At 40.5% G+C, this 22,282-nt stretch overlaps 1 protein-coding gene across 1 annotated transcript in view; it reads right to left on the minus strand.

The window, feature by feature from the left end:
- Positions 1–22,282, minus strand: part of UROC1 (urocanate hydratase 1) — a 44,720-nt gene that overhangs the window by 5,802 nt on the left and 16,636 nt on the right. The window contains exons 8-18 of the mRNA XM_068408338.1: positions 22,126–22,269; positions 17,101–17,189; positions 16,555–16,617; positions 15,659–15,838; positions 14,049–14,146; positions 13,724–13,796; positions 12,209–12,330; positions 7,495–7,565; positions 6,439–6,537; positions 4,616–4,715; positions 1,667–1,748 (exon numbers count right to left, since the gene is read on the minus strand). Of these exons, the coding sequence (XP_068264439.1) occupies positions 1,667–1,748; positions 4,616–4,715; positions 6,439–6,537; positions 7,495–7,565; positions 12,209–12,330; positions 13,724–13,796; positions 14,049–14,146; positions 15,659–15,838; positions 16,555–16,617; positions 17,101–17,189; positions 22,126–22,269 (1,121 nt within the window). The remainder of the gene's footprint in view (positions 1–1,666; positions 1,749–4,615; positions 4,716–6,438; positions 6,538–7,494; positions 7,566–12,208; positions 12,331–13,723; positions 13,797–14,048; positions 14,147–15,658; positions 15,839–16,554; positions 16,618–17,100; positions 17,190–22,125; positions 22,270–22,282) is intronic.

A 22,282-nucleotide genomic window follows, 5' to 3' on the forward strand; every position in this document is an offset into this window, starting at 1 on the left:
GCTCTGCCTTGGGGAAGAGCTTCTTTCTAATGATGTAACTCTGCTTAAGAAACAACTAAAACAATATAACTGAAATTGCAGTGTGGCCAGTGCCAGTTTTCCAGAAGTAAGGGCAGTCTCACCATTCAGCCAGTGTCTCTTTGAATTGCTCAGAGGGCTAGAAACATGAAGGAGGGATTGGCCTTACAGAGGCCAGAGAGAGACAGGGAATATGATCATTTGTGTCCTTTGAATTAAGCATCATTGATGCACAGAACACCTGTGGCATAAGCAGTTATTTTAGCAATTCTAATAATTATAATTATCATAAAAAGATTCCAAATATTTTGCACAACATGTAGTGGAAAGTGATTTTTCTTTGGCAGTTTAGACAGAACTGGTCTGCTGCTATCTCTGGAGTCTGAGACTGAGATGATCAGAGTAAGAAGATATTCTGGTATGTACTTTCCATTCAGAGTTATGGACGTTGTGAATAAAATCCTGGCCATAATGGTTGTTATCACTGAAATCAGTATAGGCAAATTTTTACTCCATGTGTCTAAGCCCTCAGAAAGCTTTCTTATCCCGTTGTTCAATTTTGCTCTCATGTACCTTCTTTTCAGTAGTTACTTCACTGAAATCAAAGGAATCAGGGTACTGGAGAGGGAATTCTCCATCTGACTTGAAGGGATATTTCTAGATTCAGCTCATCCGGATGAGTAACAATTAAGTCCCATCAGATGTCTCTGAGGATAACATCTGCTACAAGTTCTCTGGCTTATTATGTTGTTGGCATATTCCAGAGCTGGATAGAACAGGGAAGTGGGAGGGTTCACTACAGTATTTGATAGAGGGCTGTGCCCCTTTTGACTGACAGAACCACCAAATGAAGACATGACTGTAAATGGAAGAGGCTTTGCTGGACTATGCTGGAAAGAACAAACCAGAACTAAAGCCTCTGCAGTGTGGCCAGGCTCTCCTTTTCCCTACATCTCTGCCAACCCAGAGTAACCTTTTAGTGTCATATGAAGGAGATCAGTTTTCCTCTCGATATATAATATTTCTTTCATTCTGCTTCTCAGTTTAGGCATTTCTCTTAGTTCTGCATCTTATGTAAAGAAGGTGTTTAATCCAGTCCTTACTTGGCTGTGGTCTTTTATCCTACCAGGCACGAGTAAGGGGAGAAAGGCTGGGGGGTTTGCTGGCACCTGAGCTGTTTTTTATCAATAACCCCTCGTTGCATTTTAGCACATGAGCATTTATACTGGGGTCCTAAGGTCACAGATTTAAGTACAGCTTAAGGGGAAACCTAAACATAATCCATCCACTAACACTCTGGCTGTGCATGTGTGAAGACAACTTTGGAAGCAGGATCTGTTCAAAAAGACCATGGCAGACTGTCCTTGTTTGGCAAATTAAGTTCTTCAAACTGTGCTGTGGCCAACGTCCAAAACACTTTTTCTAGAGATATGTGCATTCATTAAAAAAGCTTCATACAACACCACACTTTACCTTATAAGACATCCTTGTCTCCAAACCCATCCTTCCCATGATCATGACATTGTACTACCCCAGTAATACACACTTCTTTTCTGCAGTTCCCCTCCTGTCCCTCCTCCCCACACACATACACAGCAGTGGTAGCAGGATTCAGAGTCCAGCTTTAGAAATATAAATAAGTTCTTACCAGCCAACTCCACCACCGTTGTGCAATGCGACCCAGGTCGCTCCTCTGAACGCATCTCCTACAAAGTTTTGTACCGCCATGTCTAGAAGGAGAGGAAAGGTGTTATGGCTCTGACATGCTGCATTCATGTTTTTGTTGTGCTGCTCACTCCTTCCACTAATACCTTGATTTTGCTGTATGAAGGCCGTGTTGGAGGCAGGGTTTACTCACAGCTTCTCTCACAGATGTACACTGAACATCTCATTCTTGGGAGGAACAGGCAAGAGATATTTTCCTCCCACTCTTTGCCCCTACACTGGGAGAAGCAAATGCCAATTTCACCCTGTGGTTTGTGAGGACCCTGGTGCTTTCTGCATTGATCCAATTCAAGCAGATGAAGATCATACCAATCCTCAGCTGGGAGATACCTCCTCAGGGTAGAGAGAAATACAATCCTCTCTCCTTTGGAATGCCTCAGTCACGGAAGAACAGGCTGGACACATCCATGTGGAGGGTTTCAAAGTAGGGGGTGGGTACCTGGAAAACTACACACCTTGCAGTTCTCAGAAGCCTGAAGCATTTTCAGATCAGACTGAAGTTAATTCAGCCCTGTGCAGAAGCCAGTCTAAAGCTAAGGATTTGCACTTTGGGAACAAATTTGGGATGAAAGTGATATTGGCCCTGATTCTCTGGACATGGGGGAATTTTACCCTGAAAAATTTTACTGCTGAAATCACACAGGAGGTTTCTTTTGTTTTAAAATTGAAGAAAAATAATTTAGCAGACAAATGTAATTTGACTAATGTCAAATGCATGATTTCCACTGAAATGTTCACTAGAGTTTTGTATGTTCACTACACTTTGTGCTAAAGCATATACCCAGAGAGGTGGAAAGAGGTACACACAGAGGATAACAGGGTAAAATTTATTGAAAACGTTTGTCCAGATTTAATAGATCATTTGCTGTGCTTTTAACAGCAAAAAATAAGAGACAAACAGCAATGTCCCCACCAGCCACATTTGCATGCCCACAGTTGTTACATGCCTGATGGAAAAATGAGTTTACTTGAGCACTAATCTATGTTAAACCCTGTCAAAAGCCCCATTATGGCATCTTTTATCTGGCATTATGTCACTTTAATAACCCAATTATCATAATTACAGTGCTGTCAAGAGGGAATGGGAGAGATCAAAATCCCCATATTCTAAAGTGTACAGATTTCTTCCTCAGCCACCAGCATGATAAGAGTGGAGGTTGGACAAGGAGCATGGCCAGTCGACTAACAATGTAATAACGTGCTGCTCCTTGGCTTCGATAAAGGTCACTAACTGTGCAAATGTCTGTGCTGAAATACACTTTGCAGAACAGTGAAGACCCATGTTTGCCAAGGATCAGGCTGAGGTACTTACTATAAACCAAAACGAGACAGGCAAACACTCTGGAAAACTCCTGTGTGCTACAGAGGAGCCAGTTTCACCTGAACCAGCTCAAATGTGGTGTTAAAACAACGGGAAAGAAGGGAGAGAGGAAGACCTAAGATGCTATTTTATTACCTCCAGAGGCTCATCTGGTAAAACAGAGTTAGGGCTGGTTTCAAAGACCAGGGAAATCAGTGGTCAATAGGCTTTAGATAAGCCCTTGGAGAAGGCAAATGGTTCATGTAAATCACAAAATGCAAAGAAAAACACATAGCATGATGAGCAATGGGATTTAGCAAGCCTTGTTTCTATTGCCCTCTTCTGAGGGCATTGCCTGAGGTTTACTTATGTTGCTAAGCCCTTTGGTGGAGACATTACTTTAAATTGCTGTTCTCTGTGCAGCTGCACTATTTTCTCACAGCTTGTCAGAACCAAATATTATTCAAGGCATCTATCCATCTGGCCTATTAGAAATAGCCAACATACTCAAGAAGTGTTGAAGTGGGACTGACAGACACAGCTAAAAGCCTCATTTCTTCAGGAAATCCACTTAAGTTAGCAGGGAACTTTCCTCCTTGAAATTGAGCCATAATTTGGTTCTATTATATGAATTCCCATAATGGAAGTAATTCAATATGCTCAGCTACCTCTATCATAATTTCTCCTTCTGCAGCAGCTTGTATCCTCCAATCTTAAGCCACTTTGTGATTGTCAGTTCATGACATGTGGAAACACTACTGGGCTAAAGCTATTATCATAATTTCCACTTTATGGATGGAAATTGAGGAAGATTCTGGTTTAAAATTGCTTAGTGCTTCATTCATTTTTTCAGGTCTCTAATCTGATATGTCTTAGGTTTATTTTTCTAAAGCATCATTTCACAAACTTAAAAGCACAGTCTGGTTAGCTCAGGTCAGGTGTGCAGAATTAAAGGCTCCTTTTGTATAGCAAACCTACATGATTTGCCCACAGTCACACTGTAAGTGAGCAACAAGGCTTGGAGTCTAATCCAGAACACCTGACTTCCGTTCTCACGCTTTTACTGTCAAAGTATGTTCCCTTATGACCAGAAAAGTTCCTTTCAGAAACTCCAGACTGTTTTCTTGAGTCCTCAGGCAATGAAATGAACTCAGCTGTGAATCTTTTTGCTTTAAGCAAAATACTATTATAGACCTGATTTTGATCTTGTGGATTCTAAGGAAATACAGCTGTAATTCTGCTCAGATCACCTCTTTGAAACAGTGAGATGCAAAATTAAAATCAAACAGAAGATACAGTCCTCTGAGACAGACTGCTCTCCCTGGACATTCAGGTAAATCTGGTGCATCTTCATTGATTTTTCAGCATTGTTCTGGACCTCTCCTATTTAACTAGCTCCATATTCATCTCTGTATCACTATTAAATCCCACAAAGCTTCTCAGAAAATCTGATTAATTTGGATTAAAGGGTTAAACAAAAACATTTTTAAAATGTTGCATAAAAAAACAATTTCTCTTTTAAAGCAATTTCCTTGTTTGCCCAGACAGACAAGCCTCAGCTGCTTTGCTGACCTGCGCAAAAGGCTGATCCATCATAAATGTTTGATGTTTCTCTGTAAGGACTGTCGGTCCCGCTCACATCATGGTGATCTCTGCTGAGGACTACTGGAGCCTGCAAAAAGCCAAGGACAAAAAAATGGAATCCTTCATGGACTGTCAGTGCTACCAAGTATCATAATTTGCTGAATTCACGTCTGTCATTTCAAACCTCAGCTTTGTCCCCTCCCCTAACCCCCCTGAAACACCTCCTCTGCCTGCTATTATTTATTATAAAACAGTTGTTCACATGCTGTTCTTGAAAGCCACCATTCTTTCATAACTAGGAACAAGAGCTTGTTTTTATGCCAATGGCATCCTCAAAGGAGGGCAGGAAGAAGAGGGGAAGCAGTAAGGTTATTTCATCTGAGCATTTCTTTGCTGAAATTTCAAAGACATTTCAGTATGCAAAAATCTTCATTCAAAAATAGTTCTTGTTTGCTGTTGAAAATGAAAACTAACAGTAAGAAGTTTTACACTTTTTCATTCTTTTGGAAGACTTCAAGACTAAAAATAAGTTAGCAATGAAAATCAGTTATTTCATACAGCTCAAACAAGTCCATTCTTGACCTGGAATTTAACTGACAGTATGAATCTAGATCAGCTTGCAGGTCTTCATTATCATTTGCCATGCACAGGGTTTATATAAGAATAATTCACTCTTGGCATGGTGTGGTCTGGAATTAGCTGGCTCTGTTTTATGCTGGCAGTGAATTAGAAAATCATTGAAAATAGACATGAGCACCCAGCTTGCAAGAGGAGGAATGGAGAATCACAGAAACAAAAAAAGGGTGCAACAAAATTCGAAGGGCCTGGGAGTCTGACCTTGTCAGTCATAGCTCCAAGAGAGTGCTCTGTTTGGTTAGGTTTATTTTTTGAGACTAGCTTGCAGTGACGTTCATTTCGAATCCCAAGAAGGTCAACAGCATTTGAAATATTTTAACAAACATTTTCTGAGTAACAAAACCCAGACCTTTCCTAGCTGGAATCCATTCTAAGTTTTACTTGAGTTTGCCCCTTTAAAAAGGGTAATTGTAATTCAGCTATAAAAGAGATGGAGATGAATGAGTGACAATGCCTTGGTCTGATGCTGGTCTACGCACAGCAAGTAATGAGTATAATTACTGAGTTGTGCCTTCAGGATTTTGGTCCCCTCAGGATGTCACATTGTATGTCTACCTGCAATACTCACAAAGAACTTAGAAAATCCCTATACAGTCTTGCCCATATTACCACCACCACATATGGTCAGTGGGATTTTACCCAGACAACTAAGATATTACTCATTATGCACTAGAGTGGTAGAGTCCAGCCTAAAGATTTTCTTCATTCACATATGCAATGCAAATGAAAATTGACTGCAGAGCTGGCTGTAGCTATAATATGGCTGAAAGTGAGGGACAGCGGGTAAGAAGCACTGAGGAGTGGCACAGACTCTTGTTATTTTAATGTTTGGGGCAGTGCTGAGAAGTTACAGTCCCTGCCTTGTGTTTTCGGAAATCACAGCATGATATGTTGTGCTTGTAGATGCCCAAGTAGAAAATAAGGCAGATTCCCAACATGAAATAAAAGGTAGCATATTTCAGAGAGTTGCTAAACACATGTCTCTTCTATTACATAGCACAATACTGGTGACAGGCAGAGGACTGAGCTCTAATACATGCTAACAGAATACTGGTCCCATGTAAACAGCAGGCACTTTTACTCTCACTGGTTGAGCTTTCTCCTTTCCCACCTGCCACTCCAGTCTCAGACATTAAATGCAATTACCGGACCATATCAAGACAAAGAAGACAAACCTTAATCCTTCCTTCAGAAATCGCTCGATTAATAGCCATGGCTATAGACACACGACCCCTCTGATCAGAATATAAGATTCTAGCTTGAGAGCCAACAACCTGGAAAATAAAAATGCCAGAGTGATAAGATTCTCTGTGCAACTGGCTTATCTTCAGGCCCCAGATAAATGGAGTCACAGGATTGAACCCTTCTGTAGGAGAAAGTGCAGATTATTTCTTCATCAACATCCAGCTTCCAGAAAAAAAGAAATTAAAATCCCTCTTTGAACTGAGTTTTATCTCTACTCACACAATCAGCGAGATGTATTTCTGTATTCAGCTGCTACTGTCCAATAAGTCCCACTTTTTAAATCAACATGATTGTTCTGTTATAATCCCCCTATCAACAAATCCCTTATCAACAGTTGAGAGGTTTGGAACTGGCGGTGGTGGGCTGGAAGGCAAGAGAAATATGGAAACAAAGAATGGCAAAGAACATCTGTGCTGCACAGCTATGCTCCTCTCCAGCTTTTACCCCACAGACCAATCTGGCTTCCAGATGAGGAGAGCACATGTGAGCCCTACAGTGTTACCGGTTAGCTTCACAGTGAGAGCCTGCCCTAAAAGAAAAACAAAGGATGCTTCACTGGTATCCTGCTTCCCACAATGCAAAAAGATGGCAGTTCTCTGGCCTCATCACCTGTTTTGAAAGGGGTACTGGGAACTGCAGGCACGAAGAGGCTGGGCCAAAGCAATGCCAAGAGGGACATTTTGAATAGCGCTCTGAAAGAAAGGTAGTTACAAATGAAGTGGAGGGTGAATCATTGACGTGTTTCACTCCAGATACAAGACTAGATATTGCTGGATTATTTGAACATTTCCAGATGAGGAAGTGAAGGGAAAGAACTGCTTCAGCTCTCCCTAAAACCCTGCTGTGGAGAGACGTTTAAGTTATCAGCCCTGGGAGTTACAGCCAGTGTTTTCATTCATGCCCATTCCTGTTTTTCACTCCAGCATTCAAAAGCTGCATTCTGGACCAGGAGTGGCCACATGTGCTGAAGAAGGTTGTGCACTTACCAAGCTGTGCCTGCCAGCTTCCCGAATCCAGCGGATGTTATCGTGGTACTGCTGCTTCACAGATGTGCTTACTTGCAAGAGAAAGCAAGAAAGAAAAGAGGTCTTGAAATGAATGCAATATGGTCTAAATTTAATTTAATTCATCTGACAGCACTAGGAAGTCAAATTCTACTCTCAGATACAAGCACGCATATAGGAAATGCTATATAGAATCCTCTGTGCGGCTGATGCAGTAACTGGTACTATACATTTAGAGGAAGGTATGAGATGTTGCCCAGGAGACAGCTGGAATGATAACTCTCATTCAGGTCTTTAGCAAACCAAATTAAACCTCAAAGTATGGGTTACATGTACTGTTTATTTTTGGTCACCTGGCTTGCTGCCTACTAAATGCCAATCCCTTTCTGATCCTTTGCTAAATTAGTAGTTTTAGTATACTCCATGACATTGGGTACCAGACTTCAGTCTTGCATCAGGTAGTAAATAACTCCTTTGAGTCAGCCAGCAGAAATTCTCAGAAGCAGCTGGCAATAAGTACATGAGGATAAGTTACATCAATGCTGGGATATAGATTTATGACACAGCAGTTGCTCTGTACTAAATGGCCCACGTGAATGATTTTATCCCAAGATAAAACTCAGGTCTCTTATCCTACAAACTGAGGTATGTTGCCTCGCATTACTATGGAGAACAAACTGCACAGAAAAACTTACAATGGAGTAGCTACTTTATGCGTAAATCCACCCTACACTTTGTTTAGATATATATGTTGTTACCTAAGAATTGAATTACATATAAGGGTTTTATATTCTCCATCTTCTCATTTATATCTGTGCCATTCCATCTCAATCAGCCAAACCAAAGAGGAGTAAGAATAAAGATATTTGAAGTGACAGTGAAATATGGCATGTATCAGTCAGATACATGGTGAGCTCAGTACAATCAGCTGCCTCCAAAGGCATGGCACCACTGTAGCAAGTGAGTAACAAAAGGGAGAGCGGGTATGGAATGGGACAGAAGCATTGTCTTACTGCCTTAATTTTGGGGGCTTTCACAGTTATGCCTTTCCACACAGGCTCAGTGTGAGCTCAGATGAGGTTATAGTGGCTGAAGAAGTTACTGCCTGTAGGCTCTTTCTCTATGGGTGAAGCTACATCACATTACCTTGTCCTAAGAGACATGGTCAGCTACCAGAGCTCAGCTAGCATGTGGCAATGTGCTAAGCCACAGTGACTTGCTCATGCATTGGAGGTTGAAGTTATAACTTCTGCAGATGCCAAGATAGCATGTTCCCCATCACTTTCCCAGCTCTCATCCATTTTCAAGTCAAATTATAATATACATATAACTTTATGTTTGAAAGCCAGTAAAACTGGAGAAACTGCATGCTGCTAACTTGAAATTGTCCCTGGTAACTGAAAGAGTGTTTAGACTACTGTCTTTCCATTAGGAAATATGTGAGCAGATATGCATAGTAAAACTACAAGAAGGAAAGAGGAAAAGTCAAGATACTCATATTTAATCCAGGTTAAAGACATTGTGAAAGGGAAATGTAAAATATGCTCGTTTCTGCAGAAGCAGGTCTTCCATACAGAGCACTTTAATGATCCTGAAAAGACCTGTCATGCTTTAGGGGTTGGCTCCAAGTGATAGCTTCTAAAGTCTGCAATGAGGATTGTCAGCTCTTAGCTTTGTAGGGAGTGAAAGATGAAACATCTGCTAGTGCTGTCCTAGTAGGATTGTGCTGCCATTCATAAGCTTTAAGAGAGCCTCTTCTAGAAGTTAGTGGGTAGTATTCACTACTATTAGGTTATTATAGATATTTAATGAGAGTTTACAGGAGTTACTCTAGAAAATCGAATAGAGAATGAGTTCCTTCCTATCACTTTTATAAGATATCTCAGAGAATACTTACCATATGTTATACTTCACAGTGCAGAGACTTATAGAAAAGATCTTACTGTCTTTTAATTCTACAGAACATATCCAGAAGAGAAGCCAGATGAGAATACTGGCTACAAGGACATATCTCAACACAGCACATCTGTCTCTCCCAGCCAGCTCCAATAAACCGTCATATTCTCTGTCCTAAACTGTGGTGTGTCTAAAGTTGGATTTCATCAGTTATGCCTGGAGAAGTGAAGAATCCTCTCTTTTATTTAGTCTTACTTCCTGCAATTGAAAACATCTTACCATTCTTTCTAGAAAGACCTTAACTTTAGAGTAGCTCCATGTGTCTCATTTGCTAAACTGCTGCCTCCACCTCACCACCCCAGCAGGAGTGTGTTTTGAAGTCAGACAAGCTACTGTGCTGCTTTTGGTATTTCATAGGCACTTGTACTTACTTAGGGTTTAAAAGATACTAGAAAGCATTGTGTACTCAGAGGAATAGTCCTCATCAACACAGAGACTGGCTCCCTTTGCTCTTGGGAGATTTGTATTGTTGTTGCACATCAGCTCAGCCTTCAAACTAGTACTATGACCACAAAGGTCATAAATCTAAGTTACACTCCAATCATCAGTGCTGCATCTCTTGTGCAAAGGCTAACTTAAAAGCTCGGGTACCTTAGGAGTGGAAGCAGATAATAAAACTACATTGGACTTTTTCACAGTTTGTGAAGTTTAAGCACAAAAATTCATCTCCACAAAAGGAGAAGAATGGTTAACATTGGACACAAGGCCAGGTCAAAAGTTTAGACTTGGAATGCACAGACTTCAGCTCTGCGGAGTTTTCACTCAGCCTTCATAGCAGATTCTTTTACAAAATTCAAAGGTAGATTCAGAATTTTAGATGTATATGTGTGTGAGGATATCCAGACCCTGGAATTTGGTCTGTGCCCAGGTCCCATAGGAAGTGGATAGCAAGTAGCATACTCAAGAACATGAATCCATGAATGGCTGTTTATTTTCTGGCCAAGTTCTGTTTTCATTTCTCTTTGAAATCCTGTTCCCACTGTCCTGCCAAATTCAACAGCAAATCCAATAATAGCCTTGCCTTTAAGCTTGTTTTCACCTGTTGGGATTTTTTAAATGTCATTTTTCATTTGATTTAAGAATATACATGTAAAAGTACAATGCTTTTTGTCTGTGGAAGAGACTTCTCTCCCCAGCTTTACATTACCATCTATATAAACACCCACATACTATTGTACACACAGTAACTAACTGATTAATTTCCTAGTCTTGCAATGCAAACCATCCAAAGGGCATGCATCAGTTCAATCTAGAGAAAAGATGACTGGAGATAGCAGTACTTGGCAGAAAAATTACTGCGAATTTTTGAAAATAGATCCAGCACTATAGTACTGGATTTCACCCTCCCTTCAATTAAGCTGAGGGACTAGGTTTAAAAACATGGAAGTTTCAATATCCGTAGAACAGGGTAGGCAATTTTGGGTCATTGCATTAAAAACACCTCATGCTCCAGTGCTATTTCTTGAAGATGACTCCTAAGGAAAGTTTAGGAGAATAGACAGAACTAAGGACCTTGCAGGGTCTGACCCACTCTATCAATAATTCACCTCTTGGGAGGAAGAGGAGGCTGGACACCAGCATTACATTACAGGAAGACAACAGTAGTTTTGTTTCAAATGAGACATATCTGAATGTGGTATATCCTTTTCAGAAATACCATCATCCTTGCAATGCTAACTGGTCCAAAACAAACAGGAGAGCATTCAAACTTTTCACAGTTCTATTCATATTTCAATGATGTCTTTCATGAAAGAAGCAACAAATATTTCAATATTACCAGATAAAAATATTATGCTCTCCTCCCCATAAAAATATGCTTTGGACTTGTGATCCATTTCCTTCTGATCCCTTCCTTGATTCTGAGAAGCACAAAGCCCCACTCTCTGGAAACAGAAGAGCTGAGGACTTCATTGCCAGGGGACAGTGACACTTAAGTCTTTGAGTTTGCTGTCCAGTTACTGCAAAAGTAGACAAAGAAAGAGAAAGTAGTATGGCCTTCCACTGCAGCCTGGCAGATTAGGATTCATGTTTGCTGACACAAAATCAGCTTTGTCTCAGTGCCCATTCATAAGCGGGTGATAACTGTAATAGCCCACTTTCAAGGATACAGAAGAGTGAAAGACAGTGTAATTCCTAGATACTGGAGTAGCATACAGAGCCACGCAGATACTCCAGATTGGTTCCACCAGTGAGTAGAAATAGCTGTCAATTTATTAACAAATGACAAAAAAAACCCTCAAAATTGCAATCACAGATAAATGACACTGGACGGAGCACCACACCCATGAAACCTGGGTTTCCTGCCACTGATCTCTTGCTAGCCTCTCAAAAACCTCCCTGGATTCCCATGTCTCATTCACCTGTGAGACAGGGGCAAAGCAATTTGATTCCTTTAAATAATTCTTGGAGACCTGTTTGATGAAAGATACTGTTTGCCTTAAAGTTTTAAGGTGACAAAGTGCAGGAAAATCTGTAACAAATGAAAAGGCAGGCTCTTCGCCAAAATTGCAACAATAGCTTTGGGATCAATAACCTCTCTACATGGTGTTTTCATATTTTACCTGCTGGTTACACTCCTTACAGGAGGTTTGGAGAACAGCAAGATTTCCTGCCCACATGGAACAGGCAAGAGACTGCTTTGTATGGTTTCAACCAAAAGCTATCACACATTTCACAACTGTCAGTTTTCTTTTCTTCCCAAAAGCACCCCCAGTGATGGGGGCATGGTGTGGTGTCTTACCTCCCTGATGTATAGTGTCTTCCAACACAGACATGGCAATTGAGTCAGTGGCAGCAAGATCCTGTGGGTCACCTGAGGTACAAACCCAGCGGAATGGCCCAAATCCCAGCGAAAAAATGTCCCTTGGAAGAGAACGTGTTTCATTAAGAGATAGTTGAAATTCTTTCCTTATTTATCCTGGCTGCTAGCAGTGCTTTTCTTTCATTAGCTGGAGACGGAAGAATTTGAAACATTTTAAATGAACTAATCTAAACAGAAGCATCAAGGACCATTAATTAAGAAATTAAACAGTGCTATTTCATGCAGCCATCGACTGATGTATAAAAGTACAGTCAGGCCAGAATTTTGATAGGAATGTTGGGCAGTTCAATCAAACAAGTGCATCATCAGATGAATTGTAATTTTTCTTTTCTTTCATCAAATATACCCTCCCTGCTTCCTGGTCTTTTCATCCTTAACCCAGGCTAACTCTGAGTGCATCTACACTACCAGACAAGCGGAGGTTCTGAAGAAGTGCCTGAGTCCAGACTCATTTGCTGTCTACATTGTTTACACACAATAGTAAGCCACGCTTCAGCTGAGTTTCAGAAGAAGAGATCTAGTCTAGTTGGTGCCTTACTCTATTTTCAAGCTCTTATTCACATGGTATAGGCAAATTAAGCATGAGTCAGAGGCAAAAGGTCTTATAAAACCAATCCCTCAACAGATCTCCTGAGCTCAGCTTTTTCTACAAGCAGTATGCACAGCTTGGGTAAGAGGTACAGTCAGCAACAGGGGCAGAAGAGTGCCCGATTTCAGACGTGCTTTTAACTTCAGAGCAGACATAAGCTTTGATAATTTGGAATTGAGCTTTACTGCTCTGAAGGGACAAGCTCTTCATTTTTAGCACCTAAAAGTGAAGTTGCATATAGTTACAGGTTGAGGCTATTCTCTTGAGTAGAACTGCTTAAGAAAAATTGATGCAACAAAAGAGAAAATGCAGCTATTCATGTAAAGGAGTGGAGAGTTTTGATTTGGCAATGTTTTAGCTTACTGTTCACACATCTGGTCTCTGCTTTCATAAGACCTTTTAATTCTAAAAATGGTAAAGCTTTACACCAAATTATCAAGACATGACATGCCTTTCAGGACAAAATATTAGCAAAACCTTTCCTGTCAGAGTTTACTTATGTTAATCATATACAACATGTCCCTCCAGTTCTGGCTCTTCTTTTCCCCTGTACACAGGAAAATGCAAGGAGTAACTCTAAGAAAGCTGACAGAAAACATAAGCATGATGCTTACAGCCAACAGGACTTCTTCCTAAACCACACTGGGCATTACTCCAGAGTGGAGAAAAATAAAACTAACTCTGGCATAACACCTGTGAGATCAATTTTCCTACTGCTTCCATTGACTCCTTTTAATCACTTACAGCAAGATTTGCACTAACTGGAATCTCTGTAGTACCCTCCCCCTAAACAGAGGGAGTCACAAGGCACTTGAGTGCTTTATTCCAAACTCTCCCCAACATACCCCATGATGTGCTGAACATAGGAAGGATACCGAAATTCTGTTTTATTGGCTCCTCTTTTCTCAACATCAGCACCTATAAAAGAATTTTAATAGTCAGTGACTTGATAAAGAAAAACTATAAAATGTAAAACCAGACTGCACTTGGGTTCCCATAAAGGCTCTATCACAGCCACAGAGAAGGTCAGGGGTCTCAGAGAACGAGAGAAAGAGAGACTAAAGAATTAGCATAACACAGTGACCAACCCTATCCTACGGAAATATATAGCTGGGAAGATGCTTGCAGGATTGTCCTTGTTTCCACCTAACAGCTCCAGGATCTACTCACCAGCCCTTTGAGCTTCCAAGAGAAAAGCATTGCCATAATCCCAAAAAAACATGCCTTTATCAGCTAGTCTGTTAATAGCAGCCACATGTCTCTTCAGACTGAAATAAAGAAGGAAACCGTTATTCTTGAGACTGATAAAATATCAAAAACAATATCATGACATCACTAAAGGCATAGGAGTAGGGGAACACAGGTGGAACTGAAAGACCCAGAGAAATGCAGACATAAACCCATAAGATATCAATTAAGATGCTTTCAGTCTCTGTAGCACCCAAAATCTTGAGGTGATTTACAGTCATTAAGGGAACTTCATTAATTTGCAGAGAGAGGTCATGTCTTTTAGTAAAGAAATGCAGCCAGCTCTGAGGATGGAAGGTAATAACAAAAAACAGCCTACACAGAACTGCAAAACAGTTTAAGAAGTTCACAGAGAAAGTGAGCAGAGACAGAAAATCTGAAAATGGCTAAACATCACTGTTCTGTCCTCTCCCTTCGCCAAAACAGCCCAAATTTCCCTTTGTTCCCAATACCCTGGACCATACCCTAGGACTGCTCTCTGTGATACCGTTTCAGCTTAATATTATCTAGTTCTATTCTCAATGCATAGTTGCATATGGAGTTGTACATGCATAGGTGTAACCTCTTGGAACTCTAGAGAGGTAAATCAATGCCTAACAAATGAAACTGGATTTTTTTTAGGTCATACATAGGTTGTTAGAAATGAGTCCCTCTCAGAAATTTACCTTTCTGTTACCTTTGTCTTAGAGTACTATGATACAGATTTGGGAAACTGGAAAGGTCCTTGTAGGTCCCCATCTAAAGTCAAATAGATTATATGCCCATATTCTACCTTCTACTGGAAAAAGGTCTCCAGCAGGAATGTTCAAAGTGAACAAAATCAGAGTAGGAGCCGTAAAGTCTCCAAAGTACCAGCTGAGAACAACAGTACAGCTTGCTGTGATTATTCCACAGTTCTTTATTTATATATAAATCATGCCAAATTGCTCCCTTTATAATGTCCAATTCCAATTTCACTTGCAAACCTGTAAATCAGAAGTAGGTCCTCGAAATCAAGATATAAACAGAACTGTAGTTACAGTTGCAGCAAGCTGGGAGGAGTGACTGGGGGAGATTGTACCCTCCTTATATCCCTCCCTAAAACACCATTACTGGCCACAGCTGGAAGCATGGCAGGCTAGATGGACTTTCTGGCTTACCCATTGGGTTTTTATGCTAGATTCAGTGAACCTAAATCAACTGGTAGACTATGTGGAATTGTACTTACTGTCCCAGATTTTTAAAACCTAATACAGTTTAGGTATTTATAGAAGTGAGATAAATCACTAGCGTTCAGACCTCCGGTCTTATACACTAGAGACTGCTCCTAAAATGGTGGGTAACTGATGTCTGCAGGATTCTGAGTGATAACTGTATAAGTAAAAGTTGGGAGTTATTAGTACTGTAGCTCTACCCCAGATTTCATAGATCATAGAATCATATTTCTACTGAAATACCAAAGAACAGAAACTTCTTGCGAGAAAGACAAAGATCTGATCACTTGCAGAGCAACTAAACTTAAAGGTTAAAACATTTATTGCCAAAACGTTTACCTCTCTTGTACCAGGGTCCGGAACTTCCCTGGATTGGTGGAAAGGAGCTGCTTTGCTTCCTTAAAGCCAAGCTGTACCGGATAGTATCCCCCACTGAATGGGTTATGACACGAAGTTTGGTCAGACCCCAGATCAACCAGTAGCTCTCCTGTTGTGTCCAACTCATATACTAGTCTCTCCCTGGGGAAGATAATGAATGGAGTGTTTGAACAGAAGCTGTCATTGCACATTCTAGCTCCTCTTTCAGGTGAACTCCTTCCATTCCAAGAGGTTGTGTATAAAGGTATGCCCTTGGCAGGCTAAGTCTTTGTTTTAGCAGTCAGAAGGTGGGAAATAATGGTGATGAAGATTTAGGTGCAACTTTTATACTTCACATTACCTGTACAGGAATGCTGATAGATGATTCAGATACCAGTACGACATACCAGTCTTATTGGTCAGTCTCAGCCCTTGGTATATGGTGTGACAGCAAGATTTACCATCGGATAAAGCCTCAAAAGTGCCAGAATTTCTATCCATCATCTGATTATTTTTATTCAATCAATACCTCAATACTTCTATTCTTCACTGAAGTCAAAGACATTTTCTTGCTATCCAATTAGTGAAAGGTTAGAACAAAAGGGATAAATTCTTTCTCCATCCAAGGAAGAATCTTTGGGATTTGTTTCCCCAAGAAATTCATTGTTCCATAAGGAAAGGAGAAGGTACATGGGAAGCAACTGGGAACTGGAACACAAGGATGAAGACCCCTCTTCATCACAACACAGTTTTTCATGAGCATCTAGAGTAATGAACTCAGCACTAGGTTTAATGCCTCTTCCAAGTTTAGGAACTAATTCCAGGTTGATTAACAAGCAAGAGTGTTAATATATCCATTATCCATATATATTACTTACCATAGATCTACCACATTCCCATGGTAACCCAAACTAAGGGCAATTTTATTCCTTCTTGCATCTCTAGAATAGATTAAAAAGATTGGTTGAAGAAAATGCACCTCACGTAATTCCATCTTGCAATGTACAAATCACAGAGTCAAACCCAGCAACAAAGTCTATATGTGGTTTCCAATACTCATCTAGGCAACAGATCTTTCAACCTTTATGTAATTGTTAGTCACTCCAGAAAGCTTGAGTGATGATGCTTCAAGGGTAACATTATTTGTAATTGCTCTATGCATATTCATGGAACTGAATGAAGACACATTTAACATATATAAATGATATGAAGCATTGGTAGTGGCTTGCAATAAGCATTGTTAGTCACTAATAATGACTGCTGCTGTTTGGAAGGATGGATTCACATCCAAAAGCAGACCTGGAATAAGAATAGACATCCCTCAACCCCTTCTATATGCACACTAAAATGGCACAATGCAGAAGGATGTAAAGTGAGGATTAGGAAGCAGAGATAAATTCAATGAATTTTGTTACAAGTCATACTTAAGGCGAGCAATGCAATGGTCCAGGTTGTTAGAGATTTCCATCAGCCATCCCTGCTTGTGACGTTTCAAAAGTGCCGCTTCATCTACCTAAAAGAAATAGCAAAGATCTTAAAACTCCTGTTTCCCCTATCCATTCACTTTTACCTTTAATTTTTCAATTAGCCTGCAAGAAAGAGTAGCAAATAGGCAAAGGGAATAGCTCTACCTTGGCCTTAAGAGTATGTAGAGATGGTTCAAATACTTATTTTTCACCTCTGATTTTTTTACACCTTCTGTTCTCTTTTACTCCAGGCTCAAAGCAAGAAAAACAGACTTTCTGATACATCACTTTCCCAAATATTTTACAAAACAAAGATTATCATTAAAATTGTACAAGCGGTAATATTTTTCCAATAATTTTAATTATTCTTATTGTTTCTTTTCATTATTATATTGAAAAAATAAAAGCCCAAATGATTCTGATTTATTTTTTCAAACCTGGCTCTTTTCTGTGAAAAGAATATTTCTATTTAATTAAGGAAATATTTTCTTTGATCAGCTCAGAGGTAGACATTTCTGCCAGACTGCCCAGGATGAAGCAATGGTTTGCTGAATAAAATTGACCCTCACTTTTGTTCTTCGACTGCTGGTTGAAAATCTCAACCAAATATGGAAAAGAAAAGAGGAAAGCATTTTCTTGTCCCAGATGGCTAATGCCTCTGAAAAAATGGAATGGGTCAAAACAAAACTATATCTTTAATTCCCTCTTGTTTGAACTCTGAAGCTCCAAACAAGCTCAATCGCAAATCTGTACTCTCTTCTGGGCTCAGCTTCTGTGTGTGTCAGTGTGTGTATGCATAAAAGACAGCTGGATAAAAACATAAATGGATAGGCAAACTGTGGAGGCTTTGGCACAGATTCTGTATTAACGGTTCAATGTACAAACTTGCACATCATTAATACTTTTATAATGAGCTATCAGTGGCATAAAGTAAGCAGCAAAATTAATTCAAGCCAATTTTCCGTGGTAGCAACAGATTTAAACACCCACAGTGGTGTGTGTACATAAGAACACATAACCTGAATATCTTCTAGTATTTCATTAAAGCATTTTTACTTCTCTGTAGTCCACCCCCTCATTTTCATTCTATTATTTCTCATTAACAAAGTATTTATATGTAAATTGAATAAGTTCTGTATTCAGGAGTCGCTTGAACACCAGGAAACCTTTTCTTTCCTAATTATTCTTAGCATGAGAAACCTTCCATCATTTCCCACATCAGTAATAAAGACTATCCTTCCAAAACCCCAGATTATGATAATATCAGCGTCACTGCCAATGGAATTATTCAATAAAGTCAGGTGCCATGGGGGACTGCTTCTTTGGGCATTATTTAAATCAGCACAGGAAGAAAGATATTAAATGGTCTGTATGAATTACAGGAATTCAGCTCATTTAAAGCTCAGCATAAGACAGATCAGATCTATTTAAATCTTACCACATCCTACATATTTTACTTCAGCTCTCTCTGACAGTCTTAGTCTTTCACAGACTTGCTATCATACTCGAGAAACCTAGCTTCCTTTGAATGACACTTTCAAAAATATACTCATTTTTTGATCAGCATCTCAGTAGTTTTAAAAATTGCACAAACATGATGAGCTAATGTCACCTCCAGTGTAACCCTAGAGAGCTTAGTGCAGCTCAGAGGAGACAGCCTGGCCCTCCACGCAATTACTTCATAAAATTACAATCTGCTTCGTGTCAAACAGAAAAGGTAAAAGTCTTGCACCATTAATCCCTTCTGCCTGAGCTTTGGAAGCCCTGGCTGACAAAATGACATCTCTTGCACAATTCATCAATGTAATTTGCATAAATGGTTTCTTAAATAAACAATATGTACATATATATAGCTATCCACATGTGCTCCTGAGACTCATTTCCGACAAGGATCATCTCACAGTAGATAAAAAACAGGCAATATTCAGTCTCCTGAACAAAATCATCTGCAGCCGTAGAGATGAAAAGGACAAAGGACTGCTGTGAATAGCATTCATTGTAATCTTTCCTTTGTATTCTAGCATTTGAAAGATCACGATGACAGAGTAGAAGTCTGAATATAGATAATTTATTCAATAATCATTTATTCAATAATAAATTGAATAAGTTTATTTCATCTGCAGGGAGTACCTGATGAGATCTCAAATACATGCAAAACTCATGCACTAACAAAAACACTTTTGCACCATCATTGTAAAACAGATGAAACCCTAACCTTCCATGAATAAGACCTGAGCTAGCCAGAGCAGGTCAGATTTACTGCATACCACATGGGCAGTCTGACCCATTATGTTTTGAAGTTTAATTACTATTACCATCAGTCAGATTGCAATATTCTTACCCTTTTCATTGCAGCAAGTGACATGCCCATAGCAGAGGTCTGCCAGCTAATTCTCTTTATAAGTGACTTTGGCTGAGAAAGCTAAACTCCCACTCCAGTCAGCTCCAACTGAGTTTAGTTCTTAAAAATCTCTTTTCCTCCGGAGCAGTAACAAGAGCTCATCACCTGCAGATAGTCAATAGAGCTCAATGCATTTTGGTCAGTCCTATATCTGCTCCACCAAGAATGTTTCCCCAGTGTATTGAAATCAAAGGCAGTCATGAGGAAAGAAATACATGGAAATGTTTATTGCTTCTCAATAGTCAATATCATTAAAGACATCCGCTACCATTTTAACAGAATTGCAGAGCAACATTTGAGGTGTTGGAGCGAGTCCAGAGGAGGGCAACCAAGCTGGTGAAGGGTCTGGAGGGTCTGACCTATGAGGAACGGCTGAGGGAGCTGGGGTTGTTTAGCCTGGAGAAGAGGAGGCTCAGAGGTGACCTTATTGCAGTCTACAACTACCTGAAGGGAGGTTGTAGCAGAGTGGGAGTCGGCCTCTTCTCCCAGGCAACTAGCAATAGGACAAGAGGACATAGCCTCAAGCTTTGCCAGGGGAGGTTCAGGTTGGACATTAGGAAGTATTTCTTCTCCGAAAGGGTCATTAGACATTGGAACGGGCTGCCCAGGGAGGTGGTGGAGTCACCATCTCTGGATGTGTTTAAGAAAAGACTGGACACAGCACTTAGTGCCATGGTCTAGTTGAAATGGTGGTGTCGGGGCAATGGTTGGACTCGATGATCCCAGAGGTCTCTTCCAACCTGATTGATTCTGTGATTTGCTGTTAAAAATGGTTGCAGTGTTTCTGTAGTCCATCCTTCCATCTGATTTGTTAGAACAGAACCCCATCATAAGCATAATAGCTAAAAAATGCGGGTATTGTGAGAACCTAATGTTACTTTTTTATATGAAAATGTATTTCATTCAAAACTTACAGGCATATATACTTATCAAAATTATGATGTTGGTGTTCTGCATTATGATACTTAAGATAATGTGTGGATCTAGTGGATCCTATCATACACTATTCTGATTGCTTGGGCATTAGCAGTCTTTGAATGACAGATCATTATGAGATTCTCTTTGCTTATGGGGAGAAATAGCTGGGCTATTTTAACATATTTGGAACAGAGAAGCATTACATCAAGATGAAAGACTGTCTACAAAGAATATATACTGTGGGTGAGCTTCAGGGAACAGGGAAAAATGGTACTACAGAACTTCTACCCCATCAGCATTTACCCTTAGCAAAACTTATCTTCATTGCCTACAAACTGGGATTCTCATAAATGCTTGTAATTAGCCTCACCATCTTCATACTGAAGCCAACTTTAAAATTCCCGGTTTTACAAAATCCCATTGACTTCAAAGAATCACAACACTAAGCAACTTTGTTAGTCCCAACCTTGATGAGTGAATCATACCAACATTTTTAATGGCTACTTTCCATTGCACCTGATAAGGATGCCAGAGACATTAAAGATTAATCGTAATGTAACTAATACCTTTTTAATATAGACTTTTTTGGCATAAGAGAGTGCATTTCCCATGGGAGTTGCCTGTGGAAGTTACACCCTTTAACTCATGAAAGGAGGGTAGCTCAAGCACTGAGAATGGAGAATGGATTGAGAGCAACCCTGAGGAGAAGGACTTGGGGGTGATGGTTGACGAGAAGCTCACCATGAGCCGGCAATGTGCGCTTGCAGCCCAGAAGGCCAATTGTATCCTGGGCTGCATCAAAAGCAGCGTGGCCAGCAGGTCAATGGAGGTGATTCTGCCCCTCTACTCTGCTCTCGTGAGACCCCACCTGGAGTACTGCATCCAGCTCTGGGGCCCCCAACATAAGAACGACATGGAGCTGTAGGAACGAGTCCAGAGGAGGCCACGAAGATGATCAGAGGGCTGGAGCACCTCTCCTGTGAAGAGAGGCTGAGAGAATTGGGGCTGTTCGGCCTGGAGAAGAGAAGACTCCAGGGAGACCTCATAGCAGCCTTCCAGTACCTGAAGTGGGCCTACAGGAAAGCTGGAGAGGGGCTTTTCACAAGGGCTGTAGTGATAGGGCAAGGGGCAACGGTTTTAAACTGAAAGGGGGTAGATTTAGATTAGATATTAGGAAGAAATTCTTTACTGTGAGGGTGGTGAGACACTGGAACAGGTTGCCCAGAGAAGCTGTAGCTGTCCCCTCCCTGGCAGTGTTTAAGGCCAGGTTGGATGAGGCTTTGAGCAACCTGGTCTAGTGGAAAGGTGTCCCTGCCTGTTGCAGGGGGGTTGAAACTAGATGATCTTTAAGGTCTCTTCCAACCCAAACCATTCTATGATTCATTCTATGATCTGACAGCATCATTCTGCATTATTTGTGAAGCGATCATAAGAAGTTACAGTCCATATCATTACAGTCTGATCCAGTGAGTGAACAAACAGAGAGTGCAACAGCAGTGAAAAATGCTCAGCAATGAAAAGGACAGACAGATCTTAGACATGAGTATCTTTTTTTGAGTTTGGTTTGTCAGGGTTACTTGAGGAACATGTCAGATCAGGAAAAAGAGGGTTCTGATTCAGCACATGAAGGAGAGAAGACAGGATAAAAGAAGCATTGCTCTCACCTCTGCAATGATTCCCACACACCCGGCAATGACTGCAGCCTTTGCTTGAGCCCCACTCATCCCTCCAAGACCAGAAGTAACAAACACCTTTCCGGACAGGTCTTCTGCCTTCAAGTAGCGACGGCCTGCATTGAGGACTGTGAGCTGCACACAACAC

The sequence above is a fragment of the Nyctibius grandis genome, chromosome 10 (genome assembly GCF_013368605.1).
Source record: "Nyctibius grandis isolate bNycGra1 chromosome 10, bNycGra1.pri, whole genome shotgun sequence".
Lineage (NCBI taxonomy): Eukaryota > Metazoa > Chordata > Aves > Nyctibiiformes > Nyctibiidae > Nyctibius > Nyctibius grandis.